The sequence below is a fragment of the Petaurus breviceps genome, unplaced genomic scaffold (assembly GCF_028583685.1).
Source record: "Petaurus breviceps papuanus isolate PSGF00001 unplaced genomic scaffold, PetGlider_PUasm1.0 98, whole genome shotgun sequence".
Taxonomy (NCBI): domain Eukaryota; kingdom Metazoa; phylum Chordata; class Mammalia; order Diprotodontia; family Petauridae; genus Petaurus; species Petaurus breviceps.
In genome coordinates this window covers 59,721,422-59,744,350 of record NW_027187460.1, presented here as the reverse complement: position 1 = coordinate 59,744,350, position 22,929 = coordinate 59,721,422, and the positions used below count along the sequence as shown (strand labels likewise).

Sequence of the window (22,929 nt, the reverse complement as noted above, 5' to 3'; positions counted from 1 at the left end):
TAAAATCTTTTGAATATAACTAACAAGTTAAAAACTACATGCCAAAAAACAAAACAAAAACAAACAACCCACAAAAGAATATTGAAAATAAATAGAATCTTACTTCTTCTTTTTGGATGAGGCCATTTCCACACTAAGAATGACGAAAACTCTTGCTACTGAACGCAGAAACCTCATTGTAACTGTAATAGCTTCTTCTCTTCGACCAGGTGTATATTTATTTTGTAGTTCTTTCACAAGAGTACCGAGCAGTGTATCTAAAAGCTAAACAACAGAGTGTTCCAATCATAACCACTCTTCAAATGCCATGAAATTCCCCTATTTTATTCAGCACTACTATAAAATTCAGTAAAGGGTTTTCATCTGAACAATGCTTCAAATAAAAAAAAGTCAAATTCAATCATAAAAGAATTCTGAAAACTGGCCATTAGTCACATGACAAGATAGAACCCTGATTAAACAGAACTCATCTAAGTTGGAATCCACAAATTAACAGAGTTGTAGGTGTTTGTTGGTTTTTTTTTTTTTTTTGGCGTGGGAAAGGTTGGGGAAGGGAAAGCTGCTGAAAGTCAACTTTAGAAGGGTTTGGCAAACAGGGGAACAAAACCTATAATAAAACATATTAAACCACAACAGACCACTACTAAACATTATTTTTAAAACAAACAAAAAAAACATCTAGGGGATGTGTCTAGGCGAAGTATAGAGATCCAGTCCAATTTTCCTCTAGTACCTATACCTATAATACAATGACAAGTGATACACATAATAATCTTGAAGCTCTGCAGGGTGGTTAAACATACTTCACAATAGTACACTAATTTGGAAAAGAGACTAAATATCTCCCTCAGAAGAATGTCATTAAGTTCACAGAAGGGAAATTTCTGTTTAACTTTAAATTATGTTACTTAGAATCCCTAAGTGCAGTTCAAAAAAACACTTCCTTACAAGAGGCCTCTTCCTGGCCAGCAACTCCACCCCTTTGAAATTACTTCACATTTATTTTTTATGCATTATAAATATCTGGACAAGTACAAATCCTTTTCTGTGAGCTCCTTAAGGACAGGCAGTTTCATTTTTGTCTTTATGTATAATTTCCAGGGTCCAGCGTAAGTAGCTGGCACACAGCAGATATTTAATAAATGCTTGATGACAGATTAATTAAACCAAAATTCCCAAGCCTCAAATTCTATGGTTTACTTACTAGACTCACTGCTTGGATTGCTAGAATTTTTCAAAGTGAACAGGAATATAATTGCAAAGTTAATATTTTAGACAACATAAATTCCTAACAAAATTTTAAAGTACACTTTAAAGATGTCAAAGTAAACATTCAAGTTACTCACCAAAATGTCTGCTGTACACTTAACTATAAGGCAGTGGGTGAAACAATCCAATCGAATTGTGCCACTTTGTTGATTAAGGTATACTTGCTCTTCAGGCAAAAGGTGACCTATTCTACTGCTGGCACTAAGACTTGAAAAAACGACAGAAAAATTACATTCAAGCGTCTAGACTATGTAAACAGAAATCACTAAAATTAAAATTTACTGATTAGTACATACGGATCTTTATTCTCTTGTGAACCAAACATAATCATAGATTTCAGGGCATTCCAGTCCTGCAAAACCCTCTCCAAAGCAAGTTGAGCAAATCTTGGTGGCTCTAAATCATGATCAGGCATATCTGAGTCTAGAAGAAAGCAAAAAGAGAAATAAGAGTGATGAGGGCCTGGAGTTTTACTTTTCACCCTCAAACTAATAATTGTGTCTTGCTCACCTTCAGGATTTGCAGTTTTCCGGTTACGGTCTTCTCGGATTCTAGGTGGCCGATACTGGCAGTGCTCCACTGTCTGCCTGGCCACAGTCTGGACTAAAAACAGCAGAAGGTGTTCTCCCCTAGGGAACAAGAGAGCCAAGGGGTTACATAAAATACTAAAATAGAAAAAACTGTCTACTAATATTACCTGTTACTATTTCCTGGTGTACATGTAAATATAAATGAGACCAAACTTTTTTTGTGCGCACTGATCTCTATACTTGCCTGCTGTTTGGCAGAGTGACCAGGTTAGTGGTGGTGAGCAGTCGATAAAGCAGATCAAGACGTGCAGATTTTTGCCCAGCAATGAGGGTTTTACATTTGCACTTTTCCCAGCAATCGCAATAAGCTGTTGGAGAAGTCCGCTTGAGTCTAGAAAAAACCCAAACAAAAGTCTTCAAACTAAAATTCTGAAACTATTTCTCAAGAAAATGTCATTTAAATAGGTACATGTTGAAAGTGAAGAATCTTGTGGAACCTGTGAGCCCATTTTCAAATATGCACTGAAAAGTACTAGATGTACAAGATGAAGAGGCATCAGAGCTGCACACCATACAAAATTGGGAGATCACATACAACCCCTGGAGAAAGGGTGATTCTGATGCCTGCCATGTCAGTCTAAGCAGTACTAATCAACTGCATCAATATTTAAAGCTGGTATGGGAGGCTCTGGAAAAATTAAGACTAACACTTACTTGTAATCATGACCTTTATGACAAACTCTTGCACATTCAGTACAACAGCAAAGTGATTCTAGTAATCCACAAGTTCGACATTCAAAAATATCCTAAAATAAAAAAGTAGAATATAAAAATATCAATTAAGTTTTTAAAGTTGTGTGACAATAACAGACAATGAAAACTACTTTTGTTCACAGGTTTGGCAACTGTTCAAGTTTAATGAGAGTAAAACTCAATTACAGGATCATAGATCCTTATCATCTCAAAGATCAGGAAACTTGGGCCCTGGAGGTTCAGTAATTTGCCATATGTCATACAAAGTATATTACAAAAGTGGAATTTGAGTCAGGGTTCTCCAGACTCCAAATTCATTTCTATTTCCACTGTACCACTGAGGAAAGTCATTGTTCCACATATTACACACATAGAAATGCAGTATTAAAACCAGCACTTTAAAAAAAAATTCAGTTCTCTGAAAATAGTTGCTATGCTTGCTGCATGGAATGAAAAAAATTACCTAACTAGGTTCTACAGACCTGATTAATACCAGTATTTTAACTATAACAGTGTATTGCCTGAACTCAAATTTTGTTAACATAGTCTTCCCTCGAGGGAATATTCGCCCTATTCTCACCCTGAAAAAAAATAAAATAAATTTTCCTGAGGCCCACAAACAGATATTAAGCCAGGTGATTTTTTCCCCCATTCTTTTCTTTTTCCCTGGAGGGAGCAAATAAAATCACAAAGGCTACTAAGGTATGGTTGGTAAGGTATAGTGGATGAGAAAGTTCTCATACAGATAAAATCATGAATCCTTAAAATATGGAAGTATTATATAAATACATAATTCTTTTCGTGTGTGTGAAAATTTTTAACACAAAACCTGAAAATATTTATTTATCCCTGTAAGGGGAGAGTAGAAGACAAGGAAATTGGAACTGGAGAAATCTCTCTTAGAATCTTAATCTCACATTACAATTAACATTTCAGATTCCATGCTATATACCGTGTTTCCCCGATAATAAGACACTGTCTTATTATTTTTTTGGACAGAAAAACACCAGAGGGCTTATTTTCAGGGGAGGACTTATTTTAATGAACATTGACAGCAATTTTAATAAACAGGTAAATGTGAACAAAAAAATGTACCTTTATTCAATAAGCAAATCACTAGGGAAGAACAGGATGACGCGCTCATTGCTGCAGCTCTGATTGGATGCAGCTCGGAGCGCGGCGTGCGTTTCACCCGGGGGGGGGGCGGGGTGGGTGGACCGACGGTGCATACAGAGGGTACCGTAATGTAGCATGTAGTGCAGGGGATCACCTTCACTACAGTAGCAATCTCATTAGGGCTTATTTTCGAGGAATCTTGCACAGTAAGGGGAGGGCTTATTTTCGGGATAGGTCTTATTATTGGGGAAACATGGTAGTATTACTTACCTGATTAATATGCTCTGTTCCAGTCCAAGTAAAACTACATGTATCATTGCAACACAAGACATATAAAGGAGAATCATCAGGATTTGTGCCAGAAGGACAAACCATTCCCATAAATACATCATCTTCTTTTTCACTTGAAGATGCCTCTGCTATAAGGATTAAGAACAATGATTCATAAAAAAGGATTCCACCACTGTCCCTTATATTTTTCCTCAAATGGGACAGTTAGCAAATATATAGTATAAATATTAAACTATTATGTATTAAAGTATAAAGACTATGCAGAATGAAATCCAACCAGGTGACATAAGAACATGACACATCATGAAATAGCAGCAGTATACAATTAGAGGCAGGCTAAAAAATTCATCTGAAAAAATTAGAGTATTTGTTTGCTTGACTAAACATATTTGTAACAATGAATTAGTTTTTTTCTTTTCTTTCCTTTTATTTCCAATAAAGTGGGAATGAGAAAAAATAGATTTGTTTGTTAAAAAAAAATGTAATACAGAAGTTGGGGGGATGCTACAGATGTGGAATGTTTCATGTACTTACAAATGAGGTCATTTTATTTTTAGTTTTGCTTAAGTGCTTTACATTGTTATAAGGGACTTCTCATGTAATTTGTAATGTAAAAACAAGACTTCAATAAAATATTAATAGAAAGTGAAGATAGTTCATCTAAGAAGACAGAATGGAAATCTTATCTTAAATTCCTTTATCAGACACGCATTAATTTCGTTTCTACAAAAGCTTTTTAATCATATGTAATCCAAATGTTCTATTTTATCTTTTATGATCCCTTCTATTCTGGTGTGATAGTAATGGCAATTAAAGATTCCCCTGTATTGGCTTGGTTTTCAAATTGATTGTGTTAAAACCCAGAGTTTGTTAATCCCACCTGTGGGATGGGCTTGTTGATGTGAAAAGAAAGTCCTGAACTGGGAGGAGCTGGTGACGTAGATTTGGAGAGACACGAGAGAGAGGCGGAAGATCTTTTTGGAAGCAGCACCTCCTGGAGAGAGAGAGACTAAGAGAATTGCTGGTGGCCGCTTTGAATTGCCCTGGACTTTTGAGACCTGCCCCCTGAGCTGCCAAGGACTGAGGAGACATGGCTGTTTTGCTGGTACTTTGTCTGTCTGTTTTGATGTTCTTTTGCCAGATTTGTCCACTGGTGAAAGACTGTCCTGTTGAAGAAGTCCTGGAACCTGGCATTTGGTTAAGAAGCCCTGAGACTGTCCTGCAGACAGAGAGTGAATACTGTCCACTGGTGAGGGACAGTGCTGTTGTTGCAGGGGTCTGGAGACTGTCCTGCAGACAGAGTGAATACTGTCCACTGGTGAAGGACAGTGCTGTTGTTGCAGGGGTCTGGGAACCTTTCTGTTGGTTCGGAAGCCCTGAAGAAGGATTTTCTTGTTGTATGTTTACAGAAATCCTGGGAGAGGGCTTTGCTAATGTGTTCAGGGGTTCTAGGACTGTTCTACAGACAGAGGATAAATTCATGAAGGGACTGGCAATGTATCTTATGGCCTTGCTAAGCCTTGTCTCCCCAGGAACTAAGATTGCTGAGAACTTGCCTCATGTCAAGATGAAGAAAAGACCTCCATTTGGGTATTAAGTGCTGTGTTTAAACTTGATGTAACTCTGGGGTAGATTCAATTGTGATCCAGGGGTGGGGAACTTTTGACCTTATTGTGCTCTGTGGTTGAACAAATGAATGTAGTTTACTTATGTTTGGAAACTAATCTCCATTTGAGAAGAGGGGCTTTGTGGTGGACCAAATGAAGGTATAGCCTAGGGGTGGAGAAGTATTTAGAACAGAGACTTTGTAATTGATTGAATGATTGGAAGGTCCTGGGGTGGGGTAGTACTTGGAGATTATTTAATCACACTTAGTAAATGCTGTATTTTGAATGATGTCATGTTTTAATCTTCTCTGTTCTTGGTTGGTCACTGAATAAAATGGAGAGCACCTATGCTGGTATTCTGAACCTTGGGAAGTTGCCTTTCCTTAGCATTACATTACATCTGGTAACCATAGTATCCATATATCAAACAATGATGGTCATACCCTTGATCTTGCCATGACTCACAAATGTACTACCTTCAAAGAATTCTAAATTCCTAATCTATTGGCTTTTTCTCTCTTCCTATCTTTCCTTACATAATCCTACTCTTTGTCCCCACCATGATCTCTAATCCTTTCACCCCTCAATTTTCTCCCAGGCAATCTCCCCTGAACAAGCTGCTGCTCTCACCTCTTTTCCCTATCTTGATGTCATTGATGAAGCAATTCAACTCTTCTCTGTCCTCTCTTGAATTCCTAACCCTCTTATCATTTTGGCCTCAATGTTGGAACACTCATTCTATATGCCATCTTTATTCCTACATACATGCTGTTGAATAAAGGTGGAGAAAAATTGGCTAATTTCTGACTGTCCACTAAGGCTCTCACTGTTGCTAGGCAATTCTATTATACTTCTCGTTATCAACTCACTATCCCACTCTCTATAGTGGCTCTTCCAAACTTTTTCGTCTTTCCTCAAATCTCCCATGGCACACTCTTCCCCTACCCTCTCAGCTGAGAACCTTGCCTCTTATTTTACGGAAGGAATTGAGGTCACAAATCTCTCTTTCACATCTCCTATCACTCATATCCCTTCTGCCACTAACTCTTCCTTCAACTCATAATGAGGTGGCCTTAATCCTTACCAAGTCTCACCACCTCTAAAAGGTTATTCTAAATTTACACTGTTCACAATCCAGTTCTCTAGGAAAATTGATAACTATAATCTTAAGGATGAACTTCACAAGGGGAACATATTTTGGAAGGGGACAGATCCTTACTTGACAAGATGAGTATAAGAACAGGGACTTACACTTGACTGGAACCTCTAATTGTGCTGCACCAGTATTTAAAAGGAGAATAAAATGAAGTACAATAGCAATGAAGAAGCTGTCTTTCTCAGGTCTAAGTGGGAAGGGCCCTACATGTTAGCTAAAGGTAAAAACCTTTTAGAGTCAAAGATCTTATTGGTAGAACGCTTCTTCTATAATACATTGAGAAAATGAACCCTCTCTCTACTTAAGGGATGAGAGGGAAGAGGGGAAGAAGCATGAGGGAAAGAAACTATAGCATTTCCCCCCCCTTTTTAAAGTCTCACCATTGTAGTTTATATACCAGAGGACCAAGGGAGATTGACAGTGAAGAAAAAGGACAAACTGCAAAATGCTGAAAGAAGATTCTTTGCTATAGAGATGTTTAATATTTAGATGAGGGATACTTGGGATGGGGTTTGTATGCTCCTCCTGTTTCTGTACTTGTATACGTGGTTGAAAGATAATTATAAGAATGGATTTTGATATTAGAATACTATATAATACTCTATTTCTTTGGATGTTAATTTTGTTAACTGATAAATTTGTTCTTTTTTATATTAATTTTGCTTAGCTGCTACTCCTTCCTTTTTCCTCATTATTAAAACGAGGAGGAACTGTAAATCTAAGTGACAAAAACAAAATATAGCAATGAAATATATTTTTGAAAGAAAACATACTATAATATGCATGTTATCTTAAGGATACAGGGGGAAGACAACAAAGGTGAAAGGACTGGGGGTCCCTCGTCTTACATTTAGGGTCCATTACTAACAGTAAGAGATTGTCAAAAGATAACTAAAGAAAGGCAGCGCCAATGGTTATCAGGTTAAAAAAAATACCCAAGAGAAGGTACAGCTATACATAAGTACAAAAGGACTCATTACTATTGTTACTAAGAGAATCAAAGAGTAGATGTAGATGAAATTAAATGTGAAAATGTACAATAAACAATAATGGGGAGAAACACTGATGATACAAATTCAAATGACATTTGGAATGGTACAAGAGGAGACATGAATGAATCAAGTGTGTGGGAAGTTGACTCTCTTAAGGAGGAGGGTGCTGTGTAGCAAAAAGGAAAGTTAAATTTGAGTTACATATACTCATCAAACTTGTAGGCTGTGGCCTAACTGAACCTATTTAGACGCTATTTAGTCGAAATACTAAGTAATTAGATGAATTCAAGAATCTTCCTACATTATTATATTTCTGTCCAAGTCAGAAAGGTAGATCAAAGAAATACAAATCTAATTCTATTTCTTACTTGATAACCATAATCAACTCTTTAACAAGAATGTATTACATGTGTACTATGTGTTAGGTACTCTGCATACCAAAACAAAGAATAAAATTACCCCTACTTGCTAAGAGCAAACATTCTAATGGGGAAGAAAAGAATAGGTTGAGAAATTTACATCCCCTGATTTGTCAGGACAGCTGAGAAGAGAGAGATTTCACAAAAGAAAAATCTTTATAAAAAGAAATTTTCCCATTAAAAAATGTAATTATCAATTTAATAGGTTCCATTAAATTATAAGTACAGAATATTTTTTAAACACAAAGTACATGAATAACTCAGTATATTAGGAAATTAAACAAATTTACCTTTTGCAATTTTCTGTGCTGTTTCTAAGATGGTGATTGCAGCAGGGTAAGCTCGGCCACTTACTGCGGACATAAATGGTGTCATACCTCTTGCATCCCTAGGATAAGAAGAATCTCATATTATAACAAACTATTTCTATTGATGCTTAACTGATTTCTCAAAAAAATTAAATTCAAATAACATTTATGAATATTCTACTACATACATAAGACACTATACAAGAGGTATTAGGGATTCAAAGATTTAAAAAAAAAAACAATGGCCAATGTTAATATAACTATATAGATGAAGTAGATAATGCATTCACAGGACAATAGTTAATACCCTTGTCCTTGAAAAGCTTCCTCTTCCTTGGGTTTAGCGACCCATTATCATAGCTTCTCTCTCTCTGCATGTTTATCTATCTATATACAGACAGATAGATTATCTATCTATCTATCTATCTTACTCTTCCCATTCAGAGACTGACACAGCTGCAACATGACATGAATGAAGATTTTATACTGATCTGCCAAGCTCACAATACATAATCGCATTTCATATCGTGGTTTAAGTAATTATTCTTTGATGTCCATCTAGTCAAACTTACTATATCGAACATGACATTCATAAGACTTAGGGTTAGAAAAAACCTTATGTACCAGATTTAGATTCCTACCCCCTCATTTAACAAATGAGGAAACTGTAGTATAGGAAAGGTCAAGTGACCTGCCCAATGTTGTCTGGGTTCTGAGTCCAGTGCTTGTCACACTATATGAGAGTTCAATCTTTTTCTGTTAACTCCATGGTTTTGTGCACAGGCATAGAATTAATAGAAATAAGGAATACTAAGTTGTCATTCCTCTATTACTGTCTATACCTTGTAATTTTGATATTGGAGACATTATGACAGAAAATTCAATGCCCCAAAACCAAATTAAAGAGAAAATAATTTACTGCTGGAAATTTTTTTAAAAGAAAAGAGAACCTAACTATACCAAGAGGACTCAAGGGTAATACCCTAAAATAACAATTTGAATATGAAATCAGACTCAAGGAAATGCAGAAGTAGAAAGATGCACTGTTTCTGTGTACATAAATATGGATTCTCTCCTCATCTCTTCCTTATAGAATCTCTCTTTACTCCAGACACAGTTTAAGCAACACCACCTAAATGAAATGTTTTCTGACACCTTCCCAAAGCTGTTATTGACCTCTCCAACTACCTGAAATTATTCTCTATATACACATATTATCTCATTTAATGCTCCAGAACTGTATGAGGTAGGTTCCACTACTACCACCATGTCAGAGATGAAGAAACTAAAGCCAAGAAAGTTAGTTAAATGACTTGCCTAGCTAGTAGGTATCTAAGGGAAGAATTGAACTCTTGACTGCAAGTATAATATTCATATATTATGCTACATGACTGTCTCATATATGACTTGTCTTCCATGAGAATTGTGTTAGTTTCATTCTTTATATCTGTATCCTCAGCACCTAGTACAGTGCCTAGAACACAGTAGATCCTTTATAAATGCTTACTGATTGAGATTCTTATATCTTTGTCATAATGCACACCAGCAGTCAGCAAATTGAGAGGTGACTGGTCCAAAGAAGACAACTCTCTTTATAATTTAATGATTTAGTTTAAAGGAGGTTGCTGCCATTAGGAATGACAGTGAACACACTAAAATCATGTTTCCCAGAATCATAGTTCAAGTGAGAAAAGAACCATGTAATAATGTAATACAACTCCTTCATTATTTTTAAGGAGAAAACACCAAGGCCCAGAGATGAAAAGTAATTTGCCCACTATCACACACAATAGTAGAGGCAGAAATTAAACTCAGGTATACAGACTCTGAAGACACAATCCTTCCATCTTTGCTCATGATCGTGGCAAATGATAAATTGTACTCATTTGCTATTGAGACAATATACCATCTTTTTGATATAAGAAGCCTCGAATTAAAGGGTAATGGCTTATTTTATGGCCAAAAAGAGTGGACAATCCTAACTAGTCCCATGATTGGATGACACTAATTTCAATACATATGAGAAATAAATCTTTATGATATGACTAATGTAGAAGTGTCAGACACACACACACAAATATGTGTAATATACTGACAGATAAATTCCACCTAATTTGCTTTTGATAATAAGAAAATTAATTTGTATTTTTAAATATATATTAAATAATGGCATGATAAAACAACTCAATAAAAGGCTGGAGAACCAAGTGGGGAACACAAGAGTAGAAATTTCTTAGAGACAAATAATGTTAAGCTAAAAAATTATTAATATTTCATATGAAAACATTTCAAAGACTTACTCAAATAACAACTTCAATTTAATTTTAAAGTGAAAAATAAATTAAAATGTCTTACTTGGCAGATAGGAGTTCTCGTAAATAAGGCTGCAGAACAACACTATCACATAACAATTTAAGTATAAAGTGAGCATTTGCTTTTCGATCCTTTGACTCTACTACAGATGGCTCCGTGGAAGGACCTGTAATTAAACACAAGAGATTTGTAACAAAACATCAAAATCTGTGTTATATATAATATAACCCAGAATTATGTATTAAGTTAAATGATTAAACACATAATTTTGTTAAGAAAAAAATCTACTATTAGTCATGAGTTATTATTTTCATTAAAAGAATTTTTACAAGTTCAGAATACTTTTACAAACCTGAGTAAATTCTAAAGATATCTCTACATATATGCCACATTTTTGCTGGAGTGTAAAATGTTAATTTAGAGAAGATTAGACACTTTTCCAATCAAGACAATAGAACTTTAGGTAAAATGTGTATAGGTAGAACCCTATATGCAAAGCGAACCCTCTTCTTTTTCATAATGCCTATGCAGATAAACAGTGGATTCTCACCTGGGATGGTGGAGGTGCTTGGTCCTTGACCAGTGCCAGTCGCTGCTGTGGTAAGAGATCCCACAGCGGGGGCCAGGATAAAATCAATGTCACCATCTTTCAGTAAACAGAACAGCAGGATGTACATCATTATATAAAACATATGCCTAACAAATTGCTCTCTTAACTGACCTTAAAGCTTTACTGCTAGCCAGAGGTCAAGTCAGAGGTTAAAATGGATTTAAAAAAAAAATACAATAAAACGAATCCACTTAGATTAATGACTACTTTGATTTATTAACATATATAGGGTTTAACTTTTTAAAAAAGAATATAAAGAGAATATTCTAATAGAGAAGAGATGCCTGAAGTGATTTAAAAATCTATTTCTAGCATTTTAATAAATTTTAATTAATGCCTTTCTCAGAGAAATTATTTGGTAGCTAGATTACTAAAACTATTTATTAAGATATTGCATAAATAAATAACATTCTTTATTCCACAGAGGATATCAAGTTTCTTTTAATATCTTATAGTAAAAACTATATAAAAATAAGAGCTCTTACCAGGATCCATGGCAGGAGGGTCAGGAACCCAACTGGGAGGGGCTATTGGAGGAGAAACTGGATCTTGGTGGTCACTAGATGAAGCTCCAGCTTCATGTCTACCCAAACCCGCAGCTCTCAAGGAACGTCTCATCATTTCCCTTAGTCTCATACTAGAAACAACCAGATAAGAAAGAAGGTGAATACATTTAACATCTGGCTGTCAAACTATAATTTAATGAATAACTATACAGAATTTTTTTCCCTTGAAGTTCAAAAGGTACTTCACAAATAAATACTACTCCAGGAAAATTTCATGGAATTTATAAAAAAAAATACATGGAATATCAGAGCTGGAAAGAAACTTAAAGTTCATCTGGTCCAAACCCATCATTTTGTAGAGAAGACAAGGTGAGGCAAGAGGGGCTAAGTGGCTTGCCCAATATCACATATCAAGTCAGTAGCAGAGATAGGAATAGAAACCAGGTCTCCTAGTATCTAGACTTGTGCTCTTCCCACTATGCTATGTGCTGCTCTAGACAGATATATGGCAACTCTAGGGTCACAGAATGAGCCCAAGGGTGAGTGTGTGTGTGTGCATGTGTAAGAGCCAAGCTTCCAGTTCACTCATGAACTCATATCATGCACTTCCATATCATACGGGAACAAATCTACCCCTTTAAAAACGGGGATTACAAGAAATTAAAAACTCCTTTTACAATTCAAGAAAAGTGAAAACGGTTAAATATAAAAAGTCAAATGCTGTATTCCCTGATTCCTAATCATTAAGTATTAAACTAAAGTACAGCAGGGAACAATGCTTCTATCTAAAGTAGTTTTATGAAATTATACAACACTTACCACCTTTGTGTTCTAAAAATAACCTAGTAATACAAAGGCAAATTAATACTAAGCAAAAATTTTGATCAATATTCAATGAGGAAGTTTAGTTTTTGAACTTATACAAATACCATAAAGAGATGGTTCCAATCACAAGGATAACAAAGAAACTAGATCCTTGAGGTATACTTTTGAATCATATTGCTTTTCATACCTCTTGCTCTACAAAAATGAAATTGTACAAATATATGCCCCATTCAAAGAAAAATGAAATTACAAAGGCTATAAAATATTTACAAATAATTAATTTACTATAAACAGCAAAAATCCTCATGATCACTAGAACCTCTAAAGCTTTATAAAATGACAGGAAGCCGAACTAAGGGTCCAGACAACATATATGGAATATGTTCCTCTCCCATTAACAGTCTGGACATATTTTAAAATGATAATATAATTTATAATGGTATTTTATTTAAAAAAATTTTCTAAAAATAATGTGCCATATTTTAAGATGTTTTCATTTCTTCTTGAGATCACATACATATTTCCCGTGATGCCACTATAAATAAAAAAATTATCTTTACAGAAATTCTCATTGTTGCCAAGTTTTGAGAAAACATCTTCTGTAATATGGAATATTTCATTGTGTTTTTTGCGCGCGTGCGTGTGTGTGTGTGTGTGTGTGTGTGTACACATGCATTCTGAAGTTACACGGAGCTATCTGTGTAATCAACCATTTTAAATGTACATAAAAAGGTGGGACGGGCTAGGTGGTGCAGTGAGTACAGCGCCGGCCGTGAAGTCAAGAGGACCTGGGTTCAAAATCCGGCCTCAGACACTTAACACTTACTAGCCGTGTGACCTTGGGCAGGTTAACCCCAACTGCCCTCCAAAAAGCAATAAATAAATAAACATAAAAGGAACTCAGTGGCTAATATTTCCTATAAAGGAAACAATTCTTTTGCAATATATCTTGTTTTGTGAATGCATAGGTTGTGATCTTAAATTGAACATCCATAGAAACAATTTAAGAAGTTACTTCATTGAGTCTGGATGACCTCAATTCCTCAGAAATTCTAGATAGGTATCATAGCTCTATAACTAGGACACTCAATCAGGACAATAGTTATCTATTGTGAAATCTACAGAATGATACTTTTACAATTTTAACTAATTAAGAGTAGACACTTGGTGTCCTTAAAATGCCTTAAGATACAATGAATAACTGGGAAGAACTGCATATGAGTCACATACAGCAAATACATGGTATGGTTTTATCAACAAGAGGAATGTTTAGAGTGTGTGAAGGATGTCATGCTTGGAAATCAAAAACTTGCAAATTTCCATTTTTGTTGTTCTGATATAGTGAAATGCCTATAAAAGAGAGGGAACAAACAAGGAGTCATCCCTCCTGCTTTTTTTTTTTAATTTTAAATTGTCCTTAGCCTCTTTTCTTCATTTTCTTTTGGATAAAGATTTTTAACAGAATGCCCAGGTCCTCTTACAGATTCTTAAAAAAGAAAATTATTCTTCAAGACGTTGTACACAATTCATGAAGATTCACCTGGATCCTCAGTGGCTGAGGATTATACTGAGGAGATACCATCTTGGCTGCTAAGATTCAGTTTTGAGTTTTCTTCTTATATGCTTGCCTGCAGTCATCGTATTTTCTTACAATATGGAAGAATTCAAGGATGGTGTAATTTCCTCTTTGTAAGCACGTTATATCCATACTACAGAAGCCTTAGTATCCAGTCATGGTTCAAATACACCACTGTGACAAAAAAGCGAAGGTCATGTGTCTTCCAGATTAACGATCTCTAGAGTAAATACACCTGCAATCAGATGCATCAATCATGTTTTCCACTAAATCTGCCCTTTGTACTCTGGACCTATCCAGTCACATAACAAAATGTGAGGTAAATCATCATCTGAAGGAATATAACAGTACTTAACACTGAGAGTGCATACTCATCAAGGGGCAACTCTTATATAATCCATTGTTGACTACAGGATGACATCAATGAAGCTGATTCTGTGGATTTCCTATCTCAGACGTTGATTAAGTCAGACGTTGATTAAGACTCCTGTGCTTTCATCTGTTTCAAAAGACAGCCCTGATTTTGAACTGGTTAAAAGTACTGCAGTAAAATCTTCAGCAAATTCCGCAAGAAGCTTATACTGCAAATTATTTGTGAGCCATTTGTTACCCACTCCTGAAGCTCCTTTTAGTGTTTGCCTTCAAAATAATCCTCACATGAACAAAGGATGGCAGCAGTGGCATTTGGACCAACCATATCAGAGAAGCCAACTTGATTTGCATCATCAGTACCTTCCCTGAGGAGGTAAAATACTTGAAATAATTCAGATACTGAATAATTTAATCTTTCTATAAATTTTAGACCCAAACTTCTCCTTCTGTCTAGTAAAGTTCTAACCATATAAGTTGAAGACAACAGTCAAAATATCTTTCACTTTGCACATTCCGCTTCCTGTGCCTCACGGAAGCCGTAATTTTGGACAAAGAGAGGCAGTATAGCACAGTGGAAAGAGCACGGACTTGGGAGTTGTGAGACTCGCTCCTCTTACTATTTCTGTGACCCTGGCAGGGGGTGGAGGGCAGCGAGTCACCTAAAAACTCCTGAGGTTCAGCTCGCTCACCTGACAAAATGAGGACAAGGCTATTTTACTACCTATTTCATGGGGTTGTTGTTAGGAAAACACTTTGTGAAAAATAAAGAGTGTGTGTGTGTGTGTGTGAGAGAGAGAGAGAGAGGTTATTATGTAAAAGCACAAATAGAGGCTTTCTTTGGCTTAATTTCTTTTTGTACCTAAAAGCTTTATTTGTAGGGGCAGGCTTTCTGGTATCAACTGGAGAATAAAAATTTTAAATGGAAGTTGGAGTTCTTGTTTTTACATTAACATATGTTCTATGATAGCTAGCAGACACATCAGTAATAAAAAATTATGCCTGAATTAAGAATGTTTTTTCTTCCTGTCAAAGAAAAATTTCCTGGAATGTCATCTATTCAAAGACCTAAACATTTTTTTGAACATGCAATAAAGTCTTTATCCCACAACTAAGAGATATTAACATGTTGTAAATAGTTTTTGTGTAACACAGTCCTAAATTAAGTGGTAAAGATTTTCCTAGTATTTCTTTTCATTATCAGGACATGCTAATAATACAGAGACCTAGAATGTGTATAAAAGAATAAACAATGGGGGTTCTTTTCAATTAGGTATCTGTTTCTCCTGTGCAACAATGATTTATTTGAAACACCTGGAAAAATGAAAAGTATACTATTCCTTTGGATTGTAAGAAGATAAAAATTTACTAGACTCTGGAGTCTGGGGCTTTTGGGGGAGGGAAGAGGGCTGCAAATAAAGTTGCTCTCAATTATATCAGACATTACTTTCTATGATGAAACTAGAATTGCAAATCTTAAAAAAAAATAAGACTACTTTCTTCTTTTCATATTTTTCTTTTCTCTAAATTAAAGTCCCTAGTTAAAAATCACTTTACCTTCGACTACTTGATGATCCAGTCCGATTACCTGGGCCATTACTTGAAACCACAGATATGGCATTTGCAATAGCCTCTACTGCTGAAAGTCTTTCTGCAAATGTATTTCTTTCAGAGCGCTCTGCTTCTGAAACATAAGAAAATATTTGGTACAAGAAGCAAAAGATAAAAAATGACAATTAACTATAGCTAATACTTTTATATATTAATTTTTCAAATTAGAGTTAACATGATAAAAGTAGGAAAATTTTCTATATTATAAGAAATAACATCTAGCTAAGGATAAGCTTTTCCATTGTAATCTTATGTTAATTATTGTTGGTTTGCTTTAATTTAACACTAAGATAAAATTCAGAAGTTAGTATGTGTACTAGGTAATGAAAACATTACACAAAATAAAGTAAAATTTCAAAAACCTTAAAAGTTTTCCCATCATTTATTCCCCAAATATTGTCAAATGAGTGAGGTTTATATATTTAATAATTAATATATTACAAATATAACATTTTTCAAAAAATAATATCAAAGTAATTTCACTATCAATGACCTTCAACTTCAAGAAATTTTCTATAGTAACAAATCCAGGAAATTCACCGGATATTAGGTATGCAATAAGTATGTATGTAAATATGCATGCACATTTATACAAATATTCTTTTTTCTCACCAAAAGAAAAGCTATTTCTATTTCATATGCCCTTCTGTGAGGTAAGATAGATAATTTTTACCTTCCAGGTAGTTTTTAAGTTTACCTTCTTCTTCCTTGGTTTCTTTGTTGCTGGTTGGAAAACACACAGAAACACATGCATGCAAAATATTACGATTTCCATCACATCTATGACTGAGGAATGTCTGTAAGATCTGTGGATTCTGATCCAAAACAACTGCTTGCTCAAGATTCAAAAGGTACTGTCGACAGGCCTCATAGTCACATCGGAGAATATGTTGCATTAAGGTTTGTTTCTGTACTCAAATAAGAAAAAGAAATAAAAATGATGACTACATTAAGTAACAAGACTAAAATTTTAGGCACATCTAGAAGTAAATCATTTCTGTAATCCAGGAGATTTCCTCATGGACATTTAATAACGACAACAAAATCCATCTTTTCCCTAACAATGTTAGGGGAAAAGGTTTAAAATATCAATAAAAGATAAGATTCCTAGAATTGTGTCTCAAGTATATTCAATTAGTACTGCAATACCTTGTTTATCAGCAATAGAAAAGACTGAATTGTTCCAAATAATTATACTTCCTAGAAGCTTTTCTTTCTCCCCCTTTCAAGCACCAAAATGATTATAACCATTTTTGATGCATGTGCTTCTGAAACTCTAGAATATAAACAAAATACTTCATTTCCTTGATTACAAACATCATTCCTAGGACAGTGATACCATAGATGGCTTAAGTATACAAGTTTTGCCACTAAACATCTCAACAACACTATGCTTTCTTTGGCTGTTTTTCCGTCACCTCCCTGCTGTTATAAGCACACTTATTAGCAATAGAACAGTATAGCCCATTGATGTGATGCTACTTTACCAGACCTTTTAGAACTATCCCTGAAAAGTGACTCAAGGGCTCAAAGTCAGAGGACATAGACAGGATCTTAGAATCATCTTCTTCTCTTACAAATTATGAGAGATCATTAAACACAACCTCTTAATTTTACAATGGGGGAACAGAAGCTGAAAGAGGAACAGTCACTAGCCCAAGGCCACATGGGGAAGGAGTGGCAAGGCTTAGCTTAGAACTCAGTTTCTGAATCCACATGGAGTGCCTTTTCCATTGTACCTTGACAGCCATTAGAGGTTTTACAATGACTGATGTGTGTGAGTTTTGATGTCCAGATTTAGGGATGCAGACATCTGGTTCTTGATGTTCCAAATAGTTGGCTTCTACATAAGCCAATTGTACACCATCTTGCTCAATTTCATTTAGTTTAGAAAACTATATTTTTCTTCATACAACATTGATCACACTTATTTATAAGTGTGCCCCCTTACTAAAAAAAAAAAGTCTGTGGGACAAATACTTTAAAGAATTAAATATCTGAACTTGCAACAGTATCAAAAGTAGCATAAATGGAGTGTGCTCTAATTTCAATCATAGCCAAATCTATACAGGTCTGATGATTTTAATTAGACCTCTAGTTTTGATTCTACAAAAAAAAAATATTTTTGCCTCATAGTGCAAATTCCATAAAATCGGTGTTGAATTAAAATCTTTAGTTCTTATACAGTGTAATTACAAATTTATTTAATGATTGCTAGAATGAAACAAAGGTATTCAGCATAGTGAACATTTAGGTATTTTAGATGCTGTCATGAAACTTGCCAAACAAAATACTTTTGGAGAAAAGTTTCTATTTTAAATATTTAACCCTGAAGACTTCAGGATTCCCTACAAACTGATTCTCCTTTCTTGTAGAAAGTATGTCAGTAAGTATGAATACCAAGTTAGAATGTTCAATAAACAGTTCTTAGTCACTTTTTTAATAAACCAGGACACTATGCTAAGCATGGGGGTAGATATAATAATAATTAAAACATTCCCTTCCCTAAAAATCTATCCTCAATTTAACTTCAACAATAATCATTTACAAGTTAGGACAGTAAGTAAAACAGTGAAAAAGTCAAAATGCACATATGTAGAGAAATAAATACTAATTGATATTTAACAATAAAAAATAAAAATTTAAACTTCAATAATAAACCAAGTATCTGAAGGAATGATTTGTTATTAACTCAACCCAAAAACATTATTTATTGAATGTCTGGTATGGCAAATCATAGTACTAAGCGTTGCGCTGTACAGTTGTGATGGAGGAGATATTAGAATATAGTTCCTATCCTCAAGCAATTTATAACCTAACTGGGGAAATAATTTACAATCTGCAAGTTGAGGGGATGGGGGTGGTAAAGGAGGGGAGATAAGTAGCTTCTAGGCAATAGTAAGCACCGTCAAAAAAGACAGAGTTACGTTTCAGACCTGATTCCTCTGGAAGATGACAGAAGCTGGGAGGATGGGAGAGTGTCCCTCTATCCCTAACCTGGTTCTTTAATTCTCTCTGTCCAGACCAGGAAGAGCCATAGGAAAAGCATGTGTTTCCTGCTGCAAGAGAAATTGGAGGGCTGTCTCTACAGGACAGACAGTAAGGGATACCCAAAACACAATAAACTGCACATGACCTGTGAGTAAGGCATAAATTTCAACTCGCCAGAAATCAGTAGGTAGAAGGCTTATCCTTAAGTGACAACTAATGGACTATACTATTCAAAGAAGCTAGGAATACTGACCAAATTACTTGCTGAACACCATACCTCTCCCCCTCCCAAACCTACTGGATTTAGCATTAGACAAAGTAGGTTCTCTTGTCTCTGTCACTACTTCTATCTGATCTTTGGCCAGCTATTTCACCTCCTAGGCCTCAGTCCTCTCTTCTAAAAAGTGAAAGCATTTGACCTAGATGGCCTTGAATGTCCCTTGCAGCTCTAAAAAAAAGTAGCTAAGAGTAGCAGAAAACAGATTCAGAAGGCAAAAGTTCAGTTCTTTCTATGGGGCATATCAAAGCTAATACAACTTCAGAAAAGTTCCTTTTAATTAAATTTCTTCTCCATCTAAAATCTAGCAATTAGCAAAATACTGAAAGGCTGCTAAATCACTGTGATACCTTCCCAAGAAGACTGTAAAATATCCTACCACATTTAGTGTCAGCAAATAACACAGCACAATAATCAGGCCATTTGATACAAGGACTAGCAGTGTGAAAATCAGCATTTGCTGATTGTAAGAGGTCTCATTGTGGTCCATGATAAAGACTCAAGAAAGGCCTTCAGAACAGGCTGCTGACCACACCCAAATGGCACACTAAGGCCAAGAGGTTTGGAGCTTCCCCGATACTCAACTCAACAAGTACTTATGGCTTAATATATGTCAACACTACACTGACACAGAGCAGTATGTAGACTATATTGACATTAAGTAGTATCTACAAGGTAAATCTAAAATGTAAAAGCTACTATACTATTTCCTGCTTCTTAAATGAATCATACATTGCTGAATATTCAACAGCCATTTAAGATAGCTGAATAAATTGTTAAAAAAAAAAAAGCCTTCAATTTGAGGCTCATAGAAGAAGACATTTGTAAATGTCTCGGTGTTAAGCAAAAGCCCTTAAATTACTTAAAATATTTATAAGGGAAACACTGGCCAATTATTGTTTTCATAAATATTCTTTTCATTAGCAGTTACAACTAAAATTACCGTAATGGGAATATAATTATCTATAAGGCTTGGACTAGAAAACTAAGCTTAGACAGGACCAAAGAAGGAAGTATGGACCTCCCCCTACTCCCCTCAAGACAATTCTAAGCCTTCCAAAATAACTAATAGCAAAACAAATACAGTACATCTCCAGCAAAATATACTATCTAGAAATAGGGTAGTAGACTTGCTAATAGACTGACACACTATAGAGAAGACTCTATGCAGTCCTAGACTAAATACACCACTCTACTCTTTTATTTGTTAAACTTGTTCCTCAAGGGAATTTTTATAAAATGATACCCTTACAAATTTATTAGTAACAAAGAGAATTCTGCTTTTTTAAAAGTTAAATTATTTAAAAAGAAAACACACAGTCTACAGGTACTTACCAAGAAACCTCAATATTTGAAGAGTCAAAAACTAGGAAATAATATAAAAAAAAAAAAAAAGAAAGCGATCTCCTGGGGAAATGAACTCAAGACCCCTGAACTACAGCTCATGAGTATTATTATGAGAGATTCTGGTGTTCAAAGTGCTCACTCTATTTAACAGACAAATCTAATAGACATGACAATAAGGTTTTTCAGCCCATAGTAAATTAAAGGTGGGCATAAGGCAGGGAGTGGTTATTGAAGGAAATGATGCCCCCCCCAAAAAAAAATCCCAACAACCCCAAAACCCAATAGCTAAGGTTTAAAATGAGAAAATAAAAGTGACCATAGGCAGATACAAAAATAAATAGATAAATCAATCCAGGGAGCATAATATGAAAGGCCAAAGCCCCAATACCTCAACAGCCCTTCAAATATATGGTTGTACAACGATGTATGACTCCTCAAGGGCATACAAAATAAAATGAACCAATGATCATAAGAATGACTGTGAGTTACCAAGAAAAGGCTAGATAAACAATCCAGTATAGTTCTGATGGAAGGGTTGTTTATAATAACTTAGGAAATATTTCTATCCATAAAATAATTCTCAAAAGGATAAAAGTCAACTATCTGAGACATTCATATATGCAGAAAGGCTACTGCATATCTTTGACATTAGATTAAAAAGGTACTAATATAGTAAGAATATAAGAATACATAGAATCTGATATTACTCTCTCAAAGTTTGAAAATGGAGGTTATATTCTACATTTAAAAACTTGTTATAAGATATTAAAGTGTCGAATTATTTCTATGGATGTACTACTAGCTGTAACAAAGTAATTCCAGTTTATATCTCAAGTTCAACTATTATTAATAACTGATTAATTTAGGCTGCTTTAACTGACATGTTAGACTCAATGACCAGCCTATTGGACTTAGTCAATTAAAGATATTGCTATTGCTAAGTATAACCAGATTTGTTCCTAATAAGCCTTGTTTTTCAAAAACACTACCCTAAACTCACATTACATCTAAAACTTTATTGTGACTGTCAAGTCCTTTCTCAAAATTTTGGACAGATTTCAGAGACTTCAGTATCTGACTGTAAATAATGTTTATTTAAATTAAATTGACTTCAAACTAAGGAAAAGGATTTGTCATAGTCACACATATAACTTCCTTCGACAAATACATCACATTACCTCATTAAATCCTGTATTTTAAGAAATACAAAGGTAAACATGCCAAACCAAAGAAAATAAAGAATATGCTGGAACAGGGCAATGGCTTGAAACTTTACAAAAATATCTCATAAAAAGAATAATAGGAAACATTACCTCCACAGCCATGATGATAATAGCAGCTTTCTTTTTGATGGTTGAATTAGCAGGAAGATTTGTTAAAGAATGCACCCCCATTCCAAGACTACTGATAGGTGGAAGATCAAGCCAATCAGGGTCCCTTATTCCTCCCATACAATCTTTTGCCATAGGATAGATCGTACCATTTCCATCTCTAAGTATAATGGGTGATTCCTGTATTGAAGAGAGGAAAGGAAAAAGAAAAAAAACTTGAGTTTTGCTAGAAGCTGCTTAATTTCAAATTGTATGTTAAAATGAATATAACTGTTCTGATATAAAAATATGCTAGGGATAGGTAGGGATAAGACCAGTGACTTCACTTGTTTCAGGAAGTCCTGAGGCACTATGTCTACCAATGGAGACCAGCACCATCCCTGCAATTTATATGGTTAAACAGGTATCTAGAACATGCTAGTTCAAGAGCCTTTTCCAGGGTCACAAAGAGGGTATATTTCAGAGGCAAGACTTGAAACCGGGTCTTGCTGACATCAGAACATGACAGTTCAAGAGCCTTTTCCAGGGTCACAAAGAGGGTATATTTCAGAGGCAAGACTTGAAACCAGGTCTTGCTGACATTAAAGTCAATTTAAAGTGCACTATGCCCCCCACTTCCTCTTATACAAGGGTGAAAGTAGCCAAGAGGCTTTGGAATCTGTTCATGTTTTTCGAATAAAAGACACAGGAATTGGGGCTCTTAAAATTTTAGTGTTGGCTCATCAGTGGAGA

General features: G+C 35.1%; 1 protein-coding gene across 9 annotated transcripts in view; it reads right to left on the bottom strand.

The window, feature by feature from the left end:
- Positions 1-22,929, bottom strand: part of UBR5 (ubiquitin protein ligase E3 component n-recognin 5) — a 192,032-nt gene that overhangs the window by 47,643 nt on the left and 121,460 nt on the right. For 4 of the 9 annotated variants that reach the window (XM_069081112.1, XM_069081114.1, XM_069081115.1 and 1 more), the window contains exons 20-33: positions 22,180-22,377; positions 16,949-17,159; positions 16,198-16,324; positions 11,850-12,001; positions 11,305-11,400; positions 10,797-10,920; positions 8,424-8,521; positions 3,939-4,087; positions 2,514-2,605; positions 2,044-2,190; positions 1,780-1,898; positions 1,566-1,692; positions 1,347-1,476; positions 104-264 (exon numbers count right to left, since the gene is read on the bottom strand). In XM_069081112.1, coding sequence (XP_068937213.1) covers positions 104-264; positions 1,347-1,476; positions 1,566-1,692; positions 1,780-1,898; positions 2,044-2,190; positions 2,514-2,605; positions 3,939-4,087; positions 8,424-8,521; positions 10,797-10,920; positions 11,305-11,400; positions 11,850-12,001; positions 16,198-16,324; positions 16,949-17,159; positions 22,180-22,377 — 1,931 coding nt within the window. Of the gene's footprint in view, positions 1-103; positions 265-1,346; positions 1,477-1,565; positions 1,693-1,779; positions 1,899-2,043; positions 2,191-2,513; positions 2,606-3,938; positions 4,088-8,423; positions 8,522-10,796; positions 10,921-11,304; positions 11,401-11,849; positions 12,002-16,197; positions 16,325-16,924; positions 17,160-22,179; positions 22,378-22,929 lie in introns of all 9 variants that reach the window. The other 5 variants (XM_069081109.1, XM_069081110.1, XM_069081111.1 and 2 more) reach the window with 3 other exon arrangements.